Source organism: Varroa jacobsoni, unplaced genomic scaffold, assembly GCF_002532875.2.
Source record: "Varroa jacobsoni isolate VJ856 unplaced genomic scaffold, vjacob_1.0 contig01313, whole genome shotgun sequence".
Lineage (NCBI taxonomy): Eukaryota > Metazoa > Arthropoda > Arachnida > Mesostigmata > Varroidae > Varroa > Varroa jacobsoni.
The window spans coordinates 1-22,032 of NW_019214619.1; the positions used below are offsets into that span (position 1 = coordinate 1).

Below are 22,032 nucleotides of genomic sequence, written 5' to 3' on the forward strand. Positions count from 1 at the left end.
TTCATTCTTCTTACTACATATATATTTATATGTAATTGTGAGTACTCCTTCCATACAAGTCCCGTTGGGACGTTACAACATTGCCGTTAAAGGAAATTTTTTCAAGCTATTAATCATCTTTCTGTGTTACTACAAGGTGTTGCAACGTATACAAAGAGGCCTGTTGCACAAAATTAGCCTAAACTGAGTGGCCTATACCTGTGCTAAAGTAATTGCTTCGAATGCTTGACCTCCAATATTGCAAAGAGATGCGAGGTGTGCTAACGGATCGTTGGAGAAACGTTTTTACTGCAGGGCTAGACGGTTAGTCATCTACCTAACAAAGATACCCGGTGCTTACAATCGTCCCAGGGTAATAATCTGGTTTTGCACGCCACCGGTTCTCCTTGCTATAAAGCAACGTTCAAGAAGTACATATATATATATATATATATATATATATATATATATAAGCGAATTTCTTCTTTGCAGCTTATTCGGAAACGCCACATATTAGGACGGGCTTAGGTCCTTTTACATGGATAACCCTAACCTCAGCTAAGCTTACTTCCCAGTCAATGTTTAATGGCGCTTTCATTGCGTATTCTTCCCTACATTTTAGCATTACATAGTAAAAGGTTTCAGAAAATGTACATAATTAAAAAATAAAAAAACGCTTTGTATACTTTTAGCCAATTTTTTCTATGCTTATGTGGTAAGTTTCTCCTGTTCTGTTCAAGGTTTCGAGAAAATGCACACATATATACTACACTTCAAAGCTTCACGGGCAACTCTGCAAATTTTTGCAAAAACTACTTGAGTCCTGTCTAAACCTGCCAGATGGAAGACTTCAGTTCAATTGATTCAGCCACTCGAAGCGTCTCTATGACGGCAGTATTCGAAACGCAGAACGGTGTCGTTTTAATAGGGAAATTTCACGGCAAGCAGATGTTTACGCTTATTGGTAGCACGGATACTCAAATATTCTTCTAAGCATTTCAGATCTTCTGTTTCGACAAAAATAATGCATATATAGTAGGCTTTATCCTTTAATAGCATATGTAAAAACTACCCTCGGATGACACAACGTATTTTGTAGACGCGGAGTATAATAATTAACTAATTAGATAAAAAAAAACACGGCCCTGCAGTTTGTGAGAAAGTATAAACATGACTCAGCTGTCTGCGTAAAACAATTCTGCAAAGTATCGCTCTGCAAATAAGTCAGTCGAAAGAAATTTATAGATCACGCGACGTCATTCCGTGGGAACGTAATCGATCACCGACATAGTGTTGCGATGAACATAACTAAAATCGAGTTTATCCATCTGGCAGAGCAGGCCGTTACGTTAGGTTCCTTCAGGCACCTACTAATTGACTGCGGACTAAATAATTTATCCAACAATTTTAATTATGTATCTTTACGATAATCGTTAAGATACCCATAAGGCACAACTTGGCCAATTTCTATACTCCCAAATCTAGCGAGCTATACGACGTAAGTGTTCACTTTTACGCAAACAAACTTACGCAACGGTCTTTAAGAATACACCAACGAATATCCGCATTTAGTTAATTTATTTTATTCGTACACTTAGACTTACATCACGCACAAGTTTTAGCTATATGCCCAGCTCAAAGCACGATAGGCTACTTTATCCTTACGCAAGCAAATCTATAACCTATGCTATATCTAGTTTCCATATTATACAATAATGTAGTTCACGTTTCGTAGTCCGACCGTTCACGCTGGTAAATAAGCAGTAATATGATTAGGGTACTGGGGTCTAGTAGATCAGCGTTAAGCTTCCCGTCAAGCAGATCAAATAATTTAATTCATTCTAATTTGCTTGTTATAGTCAGGGTGAAGGACCTCCTTGTCGTTTAGTTGTTTCAGCCAGGAAAACAACACATCACATCGCGCATACAGAACAACGAGCAAGATTAGGCCAATGAAGGTGAGCTAGATTTTGTACTTTGGTACACGCAAGCGGCCTGGAAAACGAGAGCCTATTAGGTTGAATCAGCAAAGCCTCGAACAGGTAGGAAACTACTGGCTGACCCATCCACTAATAACTTCTCTGAACCTGAACATACAGAAAAGCAAAGAAGACTGCTGTTTAGACGCGAATTTCTCGATTTAGATACAATGCATTACTAAGCCTTAAAAACGGACAACATGAATCGAGGTAGCATGCCTTCAAGTGGGGCAGCTATACTATTTATTATATAAGCACCTGTTCAGAACAAATTGGAGTTAGGCAATGGAGTTGTGAAGCAACTCAGCCATAACTCACGTAAGCTATGGATAAGCAAGACAGATAAAATCTTAGACTGTCATCTCTCTTATATATGGACATAGCTTTTTCTTTCTTTATTGTCTTCATCCCAATCGTCCGGCTTCTGAACTTTTGACATAAGTAAACACTTCAGTCTTCGGCAAGACAATCTTATTTCTCCAATGTTGGCTCACTTTACATGGCCGATCGAACAAATACCTTTACGCACCGCGATTTGCGCATTTCAAAGCTATTTTGTACGGTTATGCCGTTAGCCTGTTTTCGCCTCTTCCACTGATACCTTCCTGAAAACACGAGTCGGTGGTTCCATTCGGTCACTTTGCGCGGCTTTTTCTTTCTTTCTTTAGACCAGGTTTAAGTCCAAAATATTTATTTTGTCGTCTATGAAAAATTGGCCCATGTGTTATTGTCCATCCAGTAGAAAACACAACAGAGTGAGACGATGCTTTTTCAGCAACGAAGCTAAACGACCCGTGGCGTTAAGATCATCTAAGGTATGCTTTGTATCTAATTTCATTTTTTTGTAAAAATGTTTCCACTTGTATAATTCTATCAACAGGCCCTCTAAGGACACTGGGAGCGATGATCGCGGCAGTCAAAGTAGAAGTTCCGGCGGTGTGCCTCTATTAAGCATATTGTTCATAGCCTGTGCTTGCAAGGTCTGTATTTACTGAACTTTCTGTCGGTGGACCAATAGGTCAAAATAAGGAACCGCCTTCGTATTTTTGGGCTAACAGCATACCACTCAAAGGAAACATTAACGAAGGCCCCGACGCCGTTTTGCCGTTTGCAGATTGCAATTAGTACTCGCATGCTCATCCAATGGATAAACGTTAACTAACCGAAAAGTCGCCTTAGGTGATTCATCTAGCACTTACGTACCGTCTAATCATAACGGTACAGAGTAATATATGCGGACATATATGCAATAACAGCGGTAGGACGAATAAGCCCATGGGCTGGACACAGAATGCCGAGCGGTAGCATCGAAGAGAGGCAGGTTTGTATAAAGCAGTATCGACAAAAGACCCAGTCGTACGGGAACCGCGGACAGACAACAAGTAATCGTCGGTGAATTTAAGGATCGACATGTTGGCCGCCGCCGCCGTCGATGGCTATGATGATCCTTGTACCAATATCAATACATTGGTACGTCGGCAAGGTCGATGGCTACTAATATTTGCTTAAGGAAAATGGCACGAGAAAACCATGTACTCTTCGGTGGCAGACAGCGGGAGGTAAACTATTTATTTGTAGTTGCAAACGTTGACATACGTAAATGTACCATTGCATGTGTATGCGTGTAGAGCCTTAGCGTTTGGCCTATGATAACGTAGATACAAGGGTGTCTCGTAGACGATTTGTGCTGTGACTGGCCCAAAGCTGATTTGCACATGGGCACACTCATAGATCTGTTTATTTTGTTTGTTTCAAAATGAAATAGGTTTGTAGCAAATGTCAAATACATACTCGAGGAAATTCGTGATCTCCTGACGAGAACAGTTCGACCAGACCAGCGGCGACGTATCTGAATTCAGATGTGGGGCCATAACATGTTGCCGTTCACCGAGCGGAGCCTGGCAGCCGTTGTGAGGCCCATCGTGCGACATTCCGAAGCTGGAAGTTGGCAACAAAAAACAAATGTATAAAAATTGTTTATTTAATCACACTTGTCATGTAGTATAGTCCGCATATAAAATCATTGTTAAGTGTGATGTATAGATGGCGGGGGTTAAAGTGATGACGAGCAAGGACGACGAAACCCACGATTATATTCACTAGACATATATTGGTTCTTAGTTGTTGGTGACATTTCACGCACTTCCATTAAGAGGGATCTAAGTTACATCTAACGTGGTAGACCTACTCCTGAGCTGATGATGTTGCCCGTATCTGCAATATATTGATAATCGCATTTGAAGCACAGAAAGCAACAATCTTCTATGGTCAGGACTAGTCAATAGAGGTAAATTAGTAATACAATTACAGTGTACAAGTATGAATGTCATCTATGCATAGCCACACGATATAGGAATAAAATGGAAGGTTAGGTAGAATACATATAGAATTCTTCTTCAGTCCTAGAACAACCTGAAACTGATAGGCTGTTGCTTCGTCCAATACGCCGTAAACACCGTAACAAAAAACGTCGACCCATGTTTTTTCAAACATCGTAGGCTCGGACGTAATAATAAGCAGATTCTTGCATATACTTAAATGTTTCGAGTTTTACATCCAGTACTTCAGCTGTTTGCTATTGCTTTACATGGCTCTTACGTGCATGATAACTTTCCTAGCATACGCACGATATATTGAATTGATTTTTTTTTTGTTTTGAAGAAACCTGGTCTACAAACAACATGACGTGCCCTAAATAACAGTGGTGTTAAAATTTGTGCCTTAAAAACGTTTTCCTTGACGAACCTATTCCTCCGGTCGGCTTTTTATAGCCGTCGCATCCTTCTTGGACAGCCTAAATTTTTCATACTAGGCAATTCACACTGAAAGATCTGTGTATGCTAGGTTATGTCATATTTCGTACTAATTATATTAAGTGCGCACTGACTTATAAGATCTAGCTGCGCTAGCACCACAAGGCAATCTCACTCACTTCGCGTTCAAAATTTCTACTCTTCAGTGACCTGTGACTGAAATTCCAACCGCGTGGTGGATATAATCACTCATTATTTTAACATTCTAAGAAGCAAAGACAGAATAAATAATTTAATCCGTAATTTCATTCAGTAGGCCGTGAGGTACAATACGCGTTTACCGGACAATTAGAGAGAAAATCTTTCTCTTGCAAGTTAGGTGATGTCTCGGTCTTGTATTTTATTCTCCCATGGATTCCTTGCCCTCGAACAGAGGATAACAACCTACGCCCTGAATTACTTATGTCAAACGTTAAAGAAGAGAGTGTTTGAGAGAGAACTATGGCCACGGACGAACAGATCTTCCAATGTCTGGCATCCGTTCCGCAATACATTGGCGACATCTTTTCGTATATTTAACTTGCAATGCGTTAGTAGTTTTCTTCCATCATGTGGCGTACCCTGATGTACATCTCAAAAATTTTAAGGCACATATGCTCGACCATACAATTGATGTATGAGGTAAGGTATTAGTGTAATTTTTTCTTGTGTGTGACGGCTGATCTTCCAGGATTTCGTCGCAGACGTAAGGCAGACTGAGGAATACGCCGAAGATTCAATGATGTCGGCGATTTCCAAACAAAGAAATATCTCTCACTAGCGTATCTGTAACTGCCATTCACTTTCTTTAGTTCCTAGCCTAAGGGGCTAACAGGCCGCCTCGAAAAATCTGCTTTTCTAATTAACGAATCGGGTCTAATAGAAACCATGAATCCGGGCATACTTGTGTTCCGAGACTCATTGAAGCCTCCTTCAAGCTGGCCAAAAAAATCCCTCGGACCTGATCTTAGAGAACGACAAAAATACACATTTATTAGAGATAGCTAACTAAATGTTTGCTTATTGCTTTGCCTTTACACGTCTAAGTGTAGTCAGCCTAGATTTACGCTTTCATAGAGGTATAAGCACACCGTTATTATCATGACACATTTATTAACGACAAAACAGACATCGCCAGTGAATCAGCTTCTTTATTTCTTTGTTCGAATCACATCGATGTTTCTCTTTTTCCTGCTCTCTTTTTCCTTTTTGCTGCTCATCCAAACAATTGTACGTATATTATTTGTGAAACGCCCGCATCTGTGTCACCCCAGTTTGCTGCTACCGTTGTTTTGGTAGCTGGCCGTCAGTATTAGATGCCTAGGTCGACTTATTTTTCCCTTTATTGCCTTCCAAGCCTATTCAGAACTTCTTCCATCGCTTATTTACTAGGAACGGGTGGGGGCCAACGGTTCTACTGTACGCACTCGTTCAGTCCCCAACCTGCTTGCCTCTTTCTGGAGGCAACACTTGCCCGTAAGAGTCAGTGTTCGCGAGCAGCTAAGGGATTCGCTATACGGTGCACGAATGGCACACATGGGATGAAGTCGGACTAGGGTCAACAATGGGGTTTGTAGAGGAAACTCGGTATCGGTCCGGCCTGCTTCACATTGACGCTCGGTTGGTTGCTTCTATGGCTACTGCCGTTGTTCTTATCAGCCGGAGACGTTATCTGTGTTTGGTGGTCATTGTTTGTGAGACTCAGAAAGCCCCGCTTGTGTCTTCGCTGAACGATGATAACAGTAGTGGCTACATAGCCGCAGCGGCAAGACTAGAAGTCACAAGCAAGGCAGATAGCTAGGTTGAGACAGATATTGCCGATATGGGATGGCTGGGTAGCTGTTGCCCCTCAGCATTTTCTCTCCGGCTCGTTTTGTTCCTTTTTTGCCGCCGGCTTCGCTTGTTGCCCATGCACAAACCCCGATTCCTTCCATCTGCTATTCGAAAAACAAGCGTTTAGAAAGGACGAAGATAGGGGTTGCTAAAAGTGGTCGTATAGACCACCGACAGTATCTCACGAATCACAGGCAAGGTGATTTACATCTATTTATTATTGTATTATAATAGAAGTATTGGCCGCTCGCCTGTCAACAGAAGCCGTACTAAATGGTGTGTGGCGTCAGAAGGGACTTTGATATTATCATTATGTGCAACCGTGTGTACTTCTTGTACGCTTCTATGCAATAGGTCGTCAAGACTCAACGCTGTACGTGCACAGGTCTTTTTTTGGGTTTCGACTTGACAAATATTACAGATATACATGCATACAATCGGTTAAGTAAAAAATTGCAGTTTTTTAGGCATGTATTTTTACTTGTAACTTTCAAAAGCAAAGAAAAAAATGCCTACATAAATAGCAATGACGCGAAATTAGGCCTATCAAAAAACGACGATTGTCAAAAGCGGTTTGACATTATGATGTCAGATTCTACAGCTTGCAACGCATCTCGCAATAATGACAGCGTACTCTAGAGCAAGATATCTGCATGACATTCAAAAGGCTTTTAGAATATTGCCTTCTACATACAAGTAAACTAAGATGCTCTAACTACTATTTTCCTTTACTATTCGCTCAGTATATTTACTATATTACTTTTACCCATTTAATGAACCCACCAACAAACACAAAGTACATTGTATCAGTCGAGGTCTATTTCCAAACCATACTTATAACCAAATATGTTACTGTATGATATGGGGCCGGGCCACATTCACATAGAACATACCGAAACTCAGAGAGACATCGTCCATTTAGACCTACGTGGTGATCATCGTCTTTTCAAAGTCGACGTCGTTTGTGACTCAGCCGTATTCACTATTCTGTGGTGTATAACAACCCCTGCCTCTGGACGGGGCGTGCCCGCGGATACAATGACTAATGCTAAATTATTTGCACAGTACTGGAAAGCAGCAAGCTCGACAAAAGACAAAAACGACGGAAGTAGTTCTAGCCGGCTAGAGCCAGAACTACTTCAGTTGTTGCTGTTCCAACGGGCGTCAGCGGTGCTTTCACAGCAACACCGTTTTTTTCGAACGATTCGCTTGTTAGACCCCAGGCTTTATTGCCTTCTAATAATAAACCTTTTTTTAATCATCTTACTTGACATCACTTCCCCTGGTAGTGTATGGGCCAGCTCGGTCTAGCCAGAATCCGGCATATAACCGCGAACCGTTTACGGTATGATGGTGATTCTGCAATGAAGCTAACAGCGATAGCCCAAACCGGTGGCAATGTCTGGCTTGTTGCTCGCCTTGTTTTAACCCCGCGCACAGTCTCCCCCGATGTCCACTTTAGCCTTGCGTTTTCTCTAACTCGGTAAAATATGGACCACGACACGACATCAGACCGCCGCTGAACATATTGTCGTCATTGTATTATGGCGACAGCACTCGCAGCAGCAGAAACAGCGGAAGCCTGCGGTGCCGATGTGTTCTGGCCGTCATGCTTGCAAGGACAGCGATGGTTGAGGAGCAAAGCGAAACGAACTATCGGCACTCGTCAACGAAGACCACCACCAAAGGCCTGCTCTATCGCAATGTGCTTCTTTTTAGCCCCCATAGTCGCTCCTGACGACAGAATGAAAGTATGGTTTATCCACCATTCGGACCCCCTATAAATACGTGTATTTAAAGATGTTTACGACACTGAAAGCTGCTAGCATAACTAGTGAATTGCTAGCGTTTTACTGTCTGAAGCCATCGAGATAAGATGACAGCCCGATTTTAATGTGATTTATAAACTCGCGCAGAAGTGAGCAGCGATACTAAGTGGAGCTACAAAATCAGTAGATTGTACAACTGGATAGCGTGATGCCAACGTGAAAGCCTTAGAACAGGATTGTTTCCGCCTCTTTGTTTGAGTTTGTATAAATTGATATGATTTTGTCAGTAAAATGATTGTTATTATTATTATTATTATTGTTATTATTATTAGTGCAGTCAAGGCGTAAACATTCGTTTTGTTCAACTTAGATAACGAACTAAAATAAAATCTAAAGACGGTCGCAGATGACAAGTTTGCAAATAGCATTATGTTATGACCCTGCAACGGTTTAGGGGTGCCTTTGCAAGGTGACGGGGGCAATTATAAGCTATTTACAACATCGAACTAACTAATAAGAGCAGATTCCTCATGGTACCTAAGTCGCAATGCGTTTTTCACGATACAATGGTATTAACAAGTGAATGGGAAAGAGTTAGGGTGACACTTCTAGTACGTGTAGAGGCATTTGAAAACAAATAATAAAAAAAGACCCAATACAGCTTGTGGTAGGGGTGCATGGTGAACCCAGAACGGGCAGAGCTGTCCGTTTGAAATTAAATGTTAGATAAGGTTTCTTCCTTAATGTGCCAGCGATGTTGTTTCTCTGGCCGAGTACGCAAGCTTTACCCGGACCTTTCAGGCCACCTTCTTAGATTATAAATTCTCTGACTGGCAACCGGCAACATTAGGAGCGCAGCATCCACTTGGACGTGCTACGTTTGTCGACTTCGAAACCAATTCGTGCCCACGCTATTATTGTCCTAGAATATAGGACGTATGCTATTTATCAGTGTTATCATAACAAACGCATCAATACGTATCAGTCATTTTACAACATATTTTTAAACGTTCCCATTGATGTCGCCATTTGAATGGAAGTCCTTCAAAAATACAGAACCTACCACACCCTCTACAGGATTAATGGAAGTTAAAAATCATATGTGAATAGACGTGCTTATATTTTGCTCTTTTTTCAGCTAAAAATTGGCCTTGGGCGCTATATAACGTTCGGCTGTGAAGTCTCTTTGAACACCGCCACGAAGGCGTGTGCAGGCTCAGTCCCGCAGCCATACAATCTTCATTATTACGAATAGAGGAAAATCACAGACGTTCAAGTCGATCGTCCTCAACAGATTTACCTCATCTGGACTGTTGTAGCCCACAGCGATCGGTCGTGACAGTAACAACTGAATAACAAATGAGTCCGAGCGAAAAAAAAAAAAACGTCGGCGAAAGGAGCCTGTGTAGAAGCTTATACACATACGAGCACATTTAAGTCAGATGATTGGGTTACTGATTGACTATTTGACATCTTTTTTGCGAGTTCTTGTCGTCCCGGCTTTTGTGCGACGCGACAAGGTGACACTGTTTATATACGTACGAGTCTGTCTCATAGAGATTCTCTAACAATCTACAGAGCATGATACAGCCAGCAACGCCAGCCATTCCGTAGATGGTCAGTCGCTTTGAAATGATATGTTCAAAGGTGACCGGCTAAAATCGATCTCGTCGAGCGGTAAAACGAAAAAATCACAACATACATACATACATAAAAGCTTTAGTCCGTTTCATTGTCGTTTAGAAAAAGCTACATGCTACAGTCGTTCTGGTAAGTAAATGCCATAAATACACATGTAATTTAACGCTGTTTTCCTCTCGTTGGTATTATTAAATACCGAATCAGTGATGGCAATAAATTTTTATCTTCCAGCTATGTAAATGAAGACCACCAGCCTTTTGACGCGACTTGGTTAAATTAAACATTGACTGACAGAGAACAAAGCGCATCCTCTCGGAAATGTTTTGTACTTATTTATCACGTGAATGTTCACTGAACTTACTTGTGTCCCATTTCGTGAGCGATTGTGTAGGCTAAAGTTAGTCCAGAATCCTCGTTAACGTTACAACTTCTTTGGGGTTGGCACATCCCGGCGACTTCGGCAAGACCTAGAGTCGTACACGGCTGGGAACCCTTTGTACAGATGTTATTCCTATAACGTACAGTAAGAAAAAAAATAGGGAAATTAAGCAAGCTAACTAGGCATGGGCAAATGTTTAAGTTATAAATTTAATTTCCACCTGGCACTTACAGCATATGGGTTTGTATACTACGTACCGTTTGTTTATGTTCGTTCGGAATATACTTGCTATTGTGCTCTGTAACAATAAGCAAATAGGTAGCAAAATAACATTTATGATACAATGCGGTAAAGGTAGATCGGTTTTAGATTGCATCCGCCTATACAAACATATTTACGGAGAGAATTAAAAAGTTAGTGCCTACCCTGAATATATCATTTCTTACTGTCATATGGGTAACGAAGTAAACAAGCCTTATATGTTTTAATCGAACTTTCAGCCGCTTCATTAATTAAACTGCTATTAAAAACTATTGCATCTAGACACTACTAATAGCCTTTCCAGTCGTTTCAGATACCTCAATGATCTTTTCACGAGGTACAATTTCTTCCCCTCGCTTTCTGAAAAAAACTAAACACGTCCGACTGATGCCATTTGGCTCACTAGCCTATATGTATATCTGAGCTTAATCCGTGCCTCAGATATAAAAGCGTGAAGAAGAGCCCACCATGTTCTCGTTACCGTTTTTCGTGATTTGGTGGCATTCTTTCCTGTATTTGATTACATCGTCTCGATCTGTCGTATGCAAGTTAAAGCGCTCACTAGCTATTACTCGAGTACGATAAATAGGTCCCAACTAGTAACCAATCTGCGAATACCCGAATCAAAAAGAGGATACAGAAAACAGGTACACTTGCACAAGTAAGAGTCAAATTTACGATACGACGCTTTGGGCGAACAAAGGAACAGAAAATTATCGATATTTTAGAGGCAGTACAACTGCAGGCTAAAAGTATGTCGCTCTTGGTCCTGTGAGTATACATTTAGCGATATTATGGCGGTAAAGAGCAATTTCATGATATATTGAGATTAACAAGACATTAGAAAGGGATATTGAATCTCAATTTGTGTGAAGTTTGGGTCCTTCGCAAGATTGGCCAAGCATTGGCTTGACCCTGCCATCAACACGGTCGTTATAACGCGATGTATGTTACAGCAGTTTATGTAAAAGAATGAATTCAGTGATTAAAGTAAGCCTTAATTTTGTTATACCGCTGTTGCGTACGGTTAAAAAATAATACAGCTACTGGAATTTATATTAGGACCACCGATGGAAAGATTAACATTAGTGTGCCAGCCTCTCTGCTCCGATTCCTCTCTAGGCCACATAGATGACCTAGCAGTACTACTAATTCAGAGCGGTTTTTTAACGGACAACACAACGGAGCTTAAAAATATTTAACGGTTTCCGCCGTCTCCTAACCCATTCTGGCACATCCCTAACTTGGCGTTTGTCGTTGAACCACTTCGACCTTTTACTTTATTTTCTGTCTGTTCCCTTCTTTGTGCCGGCAAACGTTTCGTTGTTAGTGCCCTAAGCTGTCGTTATTGTCTCTGCTGTTGCCATCATTACCAACTTCCTCACAACAATAATGGCCATCAAGATCATCGTCATCATCGACTCTCACCCTTCATCGGTCTCAAAGCCTTAACTTCGATTCCGTTACTTTTATGTGCTACTCGCTGCCTGGCTCTTTGCCTCCCGCTATGTTCTATCCTTTACTAGCTTACCGCTTCGCATTGCTTCCTTTAGTTTTTCTTCTTCTTTCATAGTCGTTCCTTAGCGATCCAGCGGCACCTTTGCACCGATCGACCAGTGGAAGACAGTAACGAAGGTCTTCGGCAAAGGCCGCCGGTAGATAACGTGTAGGGCTCCCCAAAGACGCGATGGAGTACCGCCATCTCCACCGCCTAAAGGTTTCACTCGACTAAAGCGTCCACTCCTGCACGGCGATAGATCGCATCATTACACGAATGAGGATGAGGGCGCTGAGTGCCGCAAGATGAGCTTTTTGTCCCGTCTTCTTTTTCTTTCCCCTCTGTCTTGCTTACGCCTTTTGCTGTTTTCCTCGTCCTTCAAAAGGCTTCAGTTCATTCCATTTTGCACAGCCCTTGCCTTCTCTTTTTCACTTTCAACCGCTCTTTCTTTCCTTCTCCATTTCTCGAGACCTTTTTGACATTTATCGGACACGGAAGGGGGGGGGTTTCGTTAGTTTACTTGGTATCACCATGCCCCGCCATCGCGAGTCTTGCCAAGCTAGCTAGGCGCTAACGTTGCAGTCTCAATTCTTATTCTTTGTAAGTAGCCGGTGGGTCGACCAGAGGATGGAGATCCCTTGTCCTCTAAAATTTTCTCCGAACTGGCTGCAAGGTGGGCAGACAGTTACGCAGTAACCCAAACCCCACTTCATTCAATCCCGTTCTATTCCCTCTCTTTAAATTTTTGTCGATGTTGTCCCCGTTAAGTCCTTTCTTAAAGAGAGAGGAAGACCTCCGCGCATCGGTTTCATGTGCAGTAGTAGCACCAACGCTAGCAGCAAGGGCGGTGGCGGTCGAAGCACCGCTATCGCTCCTCTCGTGCCTTCCCACGGAACCTCACGAACCGATGTAGCTCACTAACCCACTCACAAGCGCGTTGGAACTTCTTCCCTTTGTCTCTAAATTGACTGGTTGATAAGACGACAGATCGCTCGAGACTCCGTAGGACATAGCGGCGGCAGCACCAGGGGTAGTCGTCGTCGTGGTAGGCTTGGATGCTGTAGCTCGAGTACTTGCTTAGACTTTCCGGGGCTTATATCGTTACCTTCGTTGGTATATTAAACCAACTCAACTAACTGACTGTCACTTGTACACTTTATGCCGATTGGACAGCTGTGTTATTTCGAAAATGTTGTTTAAGACGTTTGATATGGAGTAACGAAGATGGGAGAAAACCGTCCCGTGCAATATTTTTCCGTCGTAGCTTGCGCCTATTTCTACATATATTAGATAATAGATAAGGACTAGATGCAAGAAATACTCCGTATATGAATGTGAAATAGATTTTGCCTGATTGAGTATAAGTAATAATTATAACCGCAATAATAATTTATTAGGTATAGTGATATGTCATAGAAGTGTGTCTCTTGTTTCTAGAGATAAACGCCTTATAAAACGCTCATTAATATTTTACCCTTATATGGCCTATTTTTCGAAATTTGCGATTTGGCCTGTTTGTCGATTTGATTCAGACAACACAGACTAGTGTATTTAAGCATATATTTCTATGCGCGAGAACTTTTATTTATGCACGTGCTCTGCCTTTTTAAGCTAGAGATGAGTCAATTGGTCGGGCCTAGCAATCAACCCACTAAGGCCCGTCAGACAGAATCTAACAAGCTTAACCCTAAGCACACAATGTTTAGTATACCAACCTTTTCTACTAAATGAGATACAATTTGCTTATGCCTAGAAAAACCAGAATTTTTCATGGCTGAACCGTTTGCTGTTCCTGCCATTTCCTCCATTTATTTCACGCAAAGCACAAGTTGTCTAATCGCTTATTTTTTGCTCAACGTGGTTATCTGTTCCCCGGGCTTCTGGGAGCCTTTCGAAACGAAACATAGCTGGCTGACTTATATGAATGATTGATCGACTATACATGTCGCCCTATATACGGAAAGCTAACCGATAACAAATACACTTGATAACACTTCGCAAAGTACGTACTGGACAAGGGAAGATAGAAAGCTCTAGAAGAAATCAGTGAACATTTATCGATGAGGCGCAGTTGCCTAATAGGCGCTCAATTTGATTTTCGTAGAGTGTACTGCCAGCGGCAAAAATAATTCACCGCTATTAATAGTAGGATCTGATGAATTTCAATTCTTTCGGAGTTGTTAGGGTCGGAACGGACAAACCTATTTACTACCGGATGGATTGTATCTGTTTTCCGCAGTCACTGTATACACCTACTTGATGGGCACAACGACATCAAGCTAGGCTGTTTTTGAGAAAGCTTAATTTTATTTGTACGTATACAACTATTATATATTTAGTTATTTTTATTTACTAATGACTTAGTCATAAACTACCGATAATAGTTCGTGCCACCGACAGTGTTAGTTTTACAGATCGCATCAAACTGGATAACACGTAAACATATCTTTGGCTCTCTTATGGCACTGTAGCATCCTGATCGCGTATGTTGACTTGGTAATATTGAATGTACAATATTTTCTTCTCCCTTTTCGACCGTATAGTGTTATACTTTTGGCCTTGAGAGCAGAGAACTTTTTGTAAAAATAAATAAAGTACACCAATGCTCGAACCTGGCAAGAAACGATTCAGCCATTATTTTCCTTGACAAAAACATAAGAAAAACAACACCTTGTATCTGTTGATTCGTTGGCTGGAAGCTTTGTCATTAACCCATCGAGACATCCGATCTATTCCCTTCAGCGATCGCTTCGATCAACCGCTGTCTCCATCGATAGATCGAGATCGAGCATCAGACATCGCAACAGAGAGATGGTGCGTCCATAGCATCGATTGCAATAAATCATAGCGCGTTCTGAGTGATGGTAGTAACAACGACGCAGCTGATCATGATAGTGGTTACGCTTCTGCTACGGGCTGCGCTGTAAACAATGTTGATGGCTGCGTCCCTCAGGAGCGCGAAGGCGCGGTGGCTGCGAGGCCCATTTCATGAGAAACTATTTGCTGGACAGTATGAAGGATGATCGTGAAGCAGAACTTGGCCGATATCATGACGTGCCGCTGTTGCTGCTGCTGCTGCTGCCCCGCGGCCAACTTTTCTGGGAGCTGCTAGTGACGCCGACAACGCGGAGACGAACGGCCTTGACAAGAATGTCCGTCGGTAAGCTCATAGATGGAGTCAACAGATTATGCCATATATACATGTAGTAAGCTTACGAAGCAATATGAACGACGGCCGTCGTAAACCCCACTCGACAACGATTGCTGATGACAAACGAACAGCTAAAGGTAGGCAGTAAGGTAAAGCGCTTTTTGCTTTGCTGGTTTGTGGCGTCTTGTTAACAAGACTGGTTTGACAAGACCGGATTGCGCGTCTCGACGGCTTCAGCAACTGAGACGTTCCCTATAGTAATGTATGCGATACACAACGAGCCCGTTGTATATATCATACAAAATATGTTATTGAAAGACAAATAAACGATTAGTAGTAACATTAGTTGCACAACAAAATTAGAGTAGTCGTCTAGAGCATGATTTATCATGTATTTCTTGATTACGTCATAATATGAGAATGAGCTTTGCACAAGCATGTTTGAAATAGTGTTTTCAATTATTGAGTCCCTTTTTAGTTTTGAGTACTCCTTTTCTAACATAATGAGGCATAATACATGAGGTAGTAGGTAGTTTGAGAAACGAGTGATTCCAGTTTGTTGGGGTTGTTGCCATGCTAAATATATAGATATATACAATGGTTGAAGAAATCTGTTTTCAGTGCTGGTTGAACATACATAGAGGGCCAGATGAGAGATCTTGGTGTGTTAACCTGCGTATCGACAACCGGGATCAATCTACACTTTAGCCCCCAGGGCTTTGTTCCAAAACTTCCCGTGAAATACTACAGGTGGTAACTGATCCAAAGCCGACGACGCTTGTGGTCGTTCTTAGATATTGCTTCTGGGTGGATTCTGTGCGACGGATAGCGGAAGGAAGTCTCCTAACTTGCCCCGTATATACACGTCGCCTTCATATCTACTACTCTATAGCCGTGCCATCTGACCGTCTTAGATAACATGCACTCTGTGGTTTGCTTTTCCATTGCTGATATTTTCGCCGTGGCTATAGTCGCCAAAATCCACCTAAAGTCGCCTTAGTGCATGTAAGAATAAAGAAATATTGCCTCGACGTATGAATCTGCGGTTTGCGGATCGTTGTAAGGGTCTCATACCAAATTCCCTCTGGGCGCAACGTACAGAACATGTACAGCCAGAAGGTCGCCTGTCATACATTGCCAGTCATGTTGCAGACGCTGAGCCCTGCTATTCAGCAAAATAGTCTAAGCTATGCGGGTACCATACGGGTTTGCAGACTATGGTACTTTCTACTGGATCCTCGCCCAACTCCAAAAAAAATATACAAACACATTAAGATATGCGCCGTGAAATGTACGCGACTGTGTGCACCTATAGACGGTTCAATATGTATGTTACATGGTATCTTTGTGGCATATAGATTTGTGAAGGTGTGGGCTGTGTGTTTCGGGCAACACCCCATCTCTTTGATTTATGAGAAACAGCGTCTCCAGCGTTTATCTGACCGGCATCTCTACACTTCGTGTTGGTTAACTCTATATGACGTGGTGTGTAGGGTGCATCCATTTTTAGGCTAATGACCGTTCTATAGTTTTCAATTTCTGGCGAAGGACCGCGATCGTGCTTTCGATACGGACCATTTTTGAGCAGGAAATATTTCCTAGGTTGAAAACGTTGTTACGAGTCTATTACAGTATAAATGGTGTTTTCCCTGCCTTAAAAGTACGTACGCGATATTTCAACGATGATCTCTACAGATACTTGAAGAAAAAAGTCAAACAATGTCTACAATGTAAGGAAAACACCAATTTTCTATCAAATGTTTAACTTTTATTAATGTGTATGTAATTCGTATACATTTTTCGGTTGGCAGATAGTGTGATCTGCTGGAATCTTATTCTTTTATCACAAGGCGGTTTGTATATATGTTTATACTTCACACACACATATGCTTGTCAAAAACAACGATTTGTACCACAAGCTTGGCATAATCAGTGTGGCGCAAGCGGTGCGTTCACATCTTTGGTGCATGACCTCAAAGTGATTCGATTGTCAGTTATAATCTGCCTATCGAAGAGGCTGTCATTGGATAAAAGGTTCTTATTTATAACTTTTAAAATAGCCCCTAGAAATGACGCCTGTCCTTGGTAGTTTGAAAAAGGTCTCGTCGTACGTTATTTGACCCATTGGATCTGCGAAGTTAGAAGAGCTTTTGACAACTGGAGGTTATAAGCAAAATTTTTTTTCAATATGCCTAATATTACAGGCTAATAGGATACCTCCATTGCCGGTAAAACATTGCACTGACTGGATAAAAGCAGTAAAATGCATTTGGGCGTGGAGATTTATATGTAAGATATTTTTCTGCGACTCGAAAGCAATCATCGCAACACAAGAGAGCTACGGCTTGTTCAGCTGCTTCTCAAAGGTCCAGTGAATCGTTGTTACAGGATTACCCAGCGACTACCAGTTTGCAAGATTCTGCTTTAAAGACCAGTCACACTGCATTATTATATCATATTATTACCTAAACCGTATTATTGCTATACGGACACACAGAATATGCCTGCGTGTCCCAGCACTAAGTTAAACATATAAAGTACTCCAAGTAGGTGCATCACCTTACATTTATTAAATGCCATCCTTAGGATATGTGATAATATTATACAGTCTGTGCATATATGTATCACAGATATTACTTCTTTTATGCTAGATACTTACTTGATTTCTCATAACTGATATTTGCTGGACATATGCGACCCTGCAAATATAGTTTCAGGCCAATGAAAAAATCGAAGGCGGCATGAAATACAGAAGCACTAATTCTACTCGCAAACGTATAATCAACAAGGTATTATCGATGGGATTAACACTAATATCGCTACCGTCCATATTCGCAGTAGCGGCCATCTTCAGGGTAGCTTTCGTGCCCCTCTCATTCCCATCGAAGTAGCCTAGCTGCTATGGGTTAGTTTATCATAGGTATAACTACGTTTAATCTGCACTGTGCGGATAGGCCAGGTCTCGGCATTCACCTTAGTTTGTCTTTCGTCCTTCTATCTCTGTGTGCTACATGCTAACTTGTTCCGCCGCATACTAGCCTGACTGCACTACTCGCTTCCATGCTCATGCATAGGTCGGCATCAGCTTATAGAATGTCTATGACCGATCCGTAACATCGTACTAGGTTACGGAGAGTATGTGAAGTTCGAGCCTTTGTACAGTTGTTGCCGTCACGGAAGAATACAGAAGATCCGCCAGCGTGGCGGTCATGATTTGGACACAATCTGGGCACCTTTGGGAGGGTTCCTAGGGCACCACGGACAATGATAGGAAATATGGGGTCCGGGAAGGAGGAAGACGACTTAAGATGCGCGGCGTACATCTCATCATTTGCACTGGCTGACCCCTCCTGGGCAATCTTTCTTTCCCTCCCGGCAGAACTTATATGAACCGGCAACGGCAACTGTGACTGCTATTTCCAGTTAGCTTAGTGCTCCAGTTAATCCTCAGGGCGTTTCCTGCTCCTTATTTCTAATTACTAACCAGGGCAGCAGGAGTTTGACTGAACCCAGCGTCAAAAGTTACACGTACCAAGCAAGGATTCGCTGGAAGTCATTGCTCCTTCTATGGTTGTGTCCAACTATAGGAGCATCCTCCATGACGCAGGTTAATGAGAACAATAAACTTCCAATGAAACAACATAAGGATCCGGGTGCTGTAAGCACATGTGGAGGATGAAGGGTGGTCTCGGTAGCTCTACTTATGGTCCGGGCACTGTCATACAAGCATCCTGCTGCAGAACTTGAAGATATTTTGGAGCTTCCTGATAGTAACGTATATGGCAAATATGACTACCTTGATGCAGGTAAGATAACTGATGTCGACACCAATTTCGGCATAGCACTGTTCGTTCGGCGTTTAAAGTAATGGGAGAAAGGTCAATGGTTTACCAATGTCATGTGTCCTTATAAGAGGCAAAAGTGGGGAGGAAAAAGTGCTATACATATTCTACCTTAGAGATTTCTATGGTAGGACTAGTAAAGAAGTTGCTTAAGATCAAACCTTTTAGATATTAGCGTAGTTGTTCACAGAGAAAAACCCCAAGATAATTCACTGAAATACCAGTTTCTCAATACTATACAAATATGCTCAGATACTCTGTGTAAACAATAAATGGATGATAATTTTTATGTTTGGTTCACTACTGAGACTGATGTAGCGCTGACGTAAGCGTCTTCTCTTTTAGAGGTCAAAAAAATATGTCGACCATATGCAATATCTAACGATTAAAAGATTTTCCTCGATCTGCCAATCTGGTTAGAGGGAGTAAGAAAGTTTTGACAAATTAGAGCCAAGGTAAGTATACAAAATTGTAACAGCAGAAAAAAGGAAACGCACACGAGACTGGACTGGAAAAGAAGTTAAGAATGACAATTACTTTTGGAAACTATTTAAGCGTAATTTGAGCTTACAGATAGTTTCTATAGAAAGCTCAAATAAAAAAAGGCAAACCATATCTGTGCGCGCTGATGCTGTAAAAGCTGCCTCCAGTCTCCCACAGTATTAACACAAACAAGAAATCGAAGTGCTATAACACTCCGATATGGGACTGCGCACGAAGATGCTTGTCTTTGACAATCCAAATACGACCGTAGCGGATTGAAAAGGTACCTCAGGACGCCTCTCTAATGAAGTAACATTGCCCTTAAGATAATGAGCTGTAGTCTAGCACGGGAACACGAGTCGAATACAAACAGTTCTAGAAGACGCCACATAGCGGATAACAGTGTTCACATGAATTCGTAAAGAGGAAACTTCTCCAGCCCTTATTTCAAGCAATAAAATATCTACAGCGTGGAAACTTATACCGTACAATTTCACAGTGGAGAATCGAACGAATATGGATTTCGACTGCAGCTTCGGCTGGCTAAGTTTCTGGTTGAAAGGCAGCTGAAGTCGTTGTTACAAGCTCGAGCTATGATGTGTGTATACAATCTGTGTGAATAAAAAATTCGGATTCATTTCCTCAAAGGTAGTTAAATTGAATAATCAAGAGGCAACCAAACGAATCCAAGGTCTCGTGATTGTTTATAAAGCAATCCTTTTCAAACCTCTCATTTTTAAATCCGCCTTAGCCAGTGCCAGCAAATTGCGCAATACAATTGTACCGGCAATATAACTGACGACGACAATTGCTATTGTTACTAAGAAAAGTTCCACGAAGTGGCGCGCAAATATCATACAGACAAAGAGCGGCCCGGTAAAGTTCTTTGGAAAGCCACTCCGAGAACGCAGCTTATTCTGGCTTGGTACGTCTAGCCGAAGAGTGAGTCTATCGACTCACTCTTCGGAAATTGAACAACAAGCCTCTGGCTCGCTTCGAATGATTTACTTCTTGCTAGCATCAAGCATGCACTTTCATAATGCGTACTTTGTTACAGTGTACCAAAGTATGCACTATTTCATTGTCAGAAAGGAACCGAACGTAACAAAAAATAATTACTAGCTTGAAAAAGAAAGCCAATCTTGTACATAATTTCTTTACACAGAGCAAGGCATCGAATTAGCAAATATATGATTTACATTGCTTTTGCGTGACGACGCATGCCGCACAGAAATGTCACAATAAAACTCCCGATACTGAAGGAGAAATAAATGTGCGATTTCACAATATATTTATTTCGTCCTGCATTTTCGAGGTTTACACAGTATAAAGCGTACGAACTTCGCAGGGATCCGACATGCTGGGGCGGCAGGAACCCAGCTAATGTATGCAAAAACTCGGTCATATGGGGTGATTGAATACATTCTATCATATCTTGCCTCTTTCAATAATAGAAACAGTGAGGGTGGACATGTCTGCTAAACCGCTTCTAGATTCGGTGCCCATCAACACTCAAGTTCTGTCTGTGCGTATACAAACGCTGCCCTACGGTCAGAGGAGCACTCTGGAGCAATAGAGAAAAGTCTTTGCTTCCACCTGCGCTTCGTTAGTTACGATCAGCTGCTGGACGCCAGGCGCGTTACTGGCGACGCCAGCCTTAATACACTTCGCATAAGCTGAGCTTTAGCCTGGTTCGGACTTAACCCATATAGCACAGAGGATCTTTTTCCTTTACTCTCTACTATAAAGAGAGCAGGCCTTGCTGGCTAGCCTACTCGTGGCGTACGACAGGAAAACCTATGTGGAAGCAAGTCAGACACTAGCGGGGACAGTACTAGCCAACCGGGCCATCCTCAAACTGGTCTATAGACGAGGCCTGGCGAACCAACGCGGTTGAGGGGGGCGTGAAGCGCGCACAGTGTGCGAGGTTCGGGGATCGCTGGAACCCAACCGCCAGGCCATTTAGGCTCCCGGCCAAGTCTTCTGGGATTATTTTCCCCAGGCATCCACTGACGGATGGCTTCTTCGGGGCGGCACACCACCACCGTCGGGTTTTCGTTTAGACGCTGTCTCTATCTCGCGAGATAAGTAGCCGGTCATAGTACCCAGTCAACGCATCACTCCCATTGAGCTCTACGTTCGCGGCTCTAGTAAACAGCACTTTAACAGTGCTTCTGTGTGCAATATGTCTTTGGAAAGGAAGTCCGACTCTCCATACCGTGGGCACGTTTGCTCCGCATTTTTAGCTCAACATGAGTCTCTTTCTTCGTTTGCTTTTAGAAAACCGAGGACAAATATGCTCTCTAGATCGCAAGATGTGGGTGCCGTCTAATAAAACGTTCCTTTCCACCTTCCCCGAAAATAAAATGGAGGCAGAATGGCTAGTGTTATTGTAGCATTAGTTCTGAACTTTGGCTAAGTTTAG

General features: G+C 42.1%; 1 protein-coding gene across 3 annotated transcripts in view; it reads right to left on the bottom strand.

The window, feature by feature from the left end:
• Nucleotides 1–3,749: 3,749 nt before the first annotated feature.
• LOC111271960 (A disintegrin and metalloproteinase with thrombospondin motifs 7) overlaps nt 3,750–22,032 on the bottom strand; it is a gene marked incomplete at its 3' end in the record, with an annotated part of 65,093 nt that continues 46,810 nt past the window's right edge. For all 3 annotated transcript variants that reach the window (XM_086973112.1, XM_086973111.1, XM_022853035.2), the window contains 2 exon segments: nt 3,750–3,896; nt 10,355–10,504. In XM_086973112.1, coding sequence (XP_086829238.1) covers nt 3,750–3,896; nt 10,355–10,504 — 297 coding nt within the window.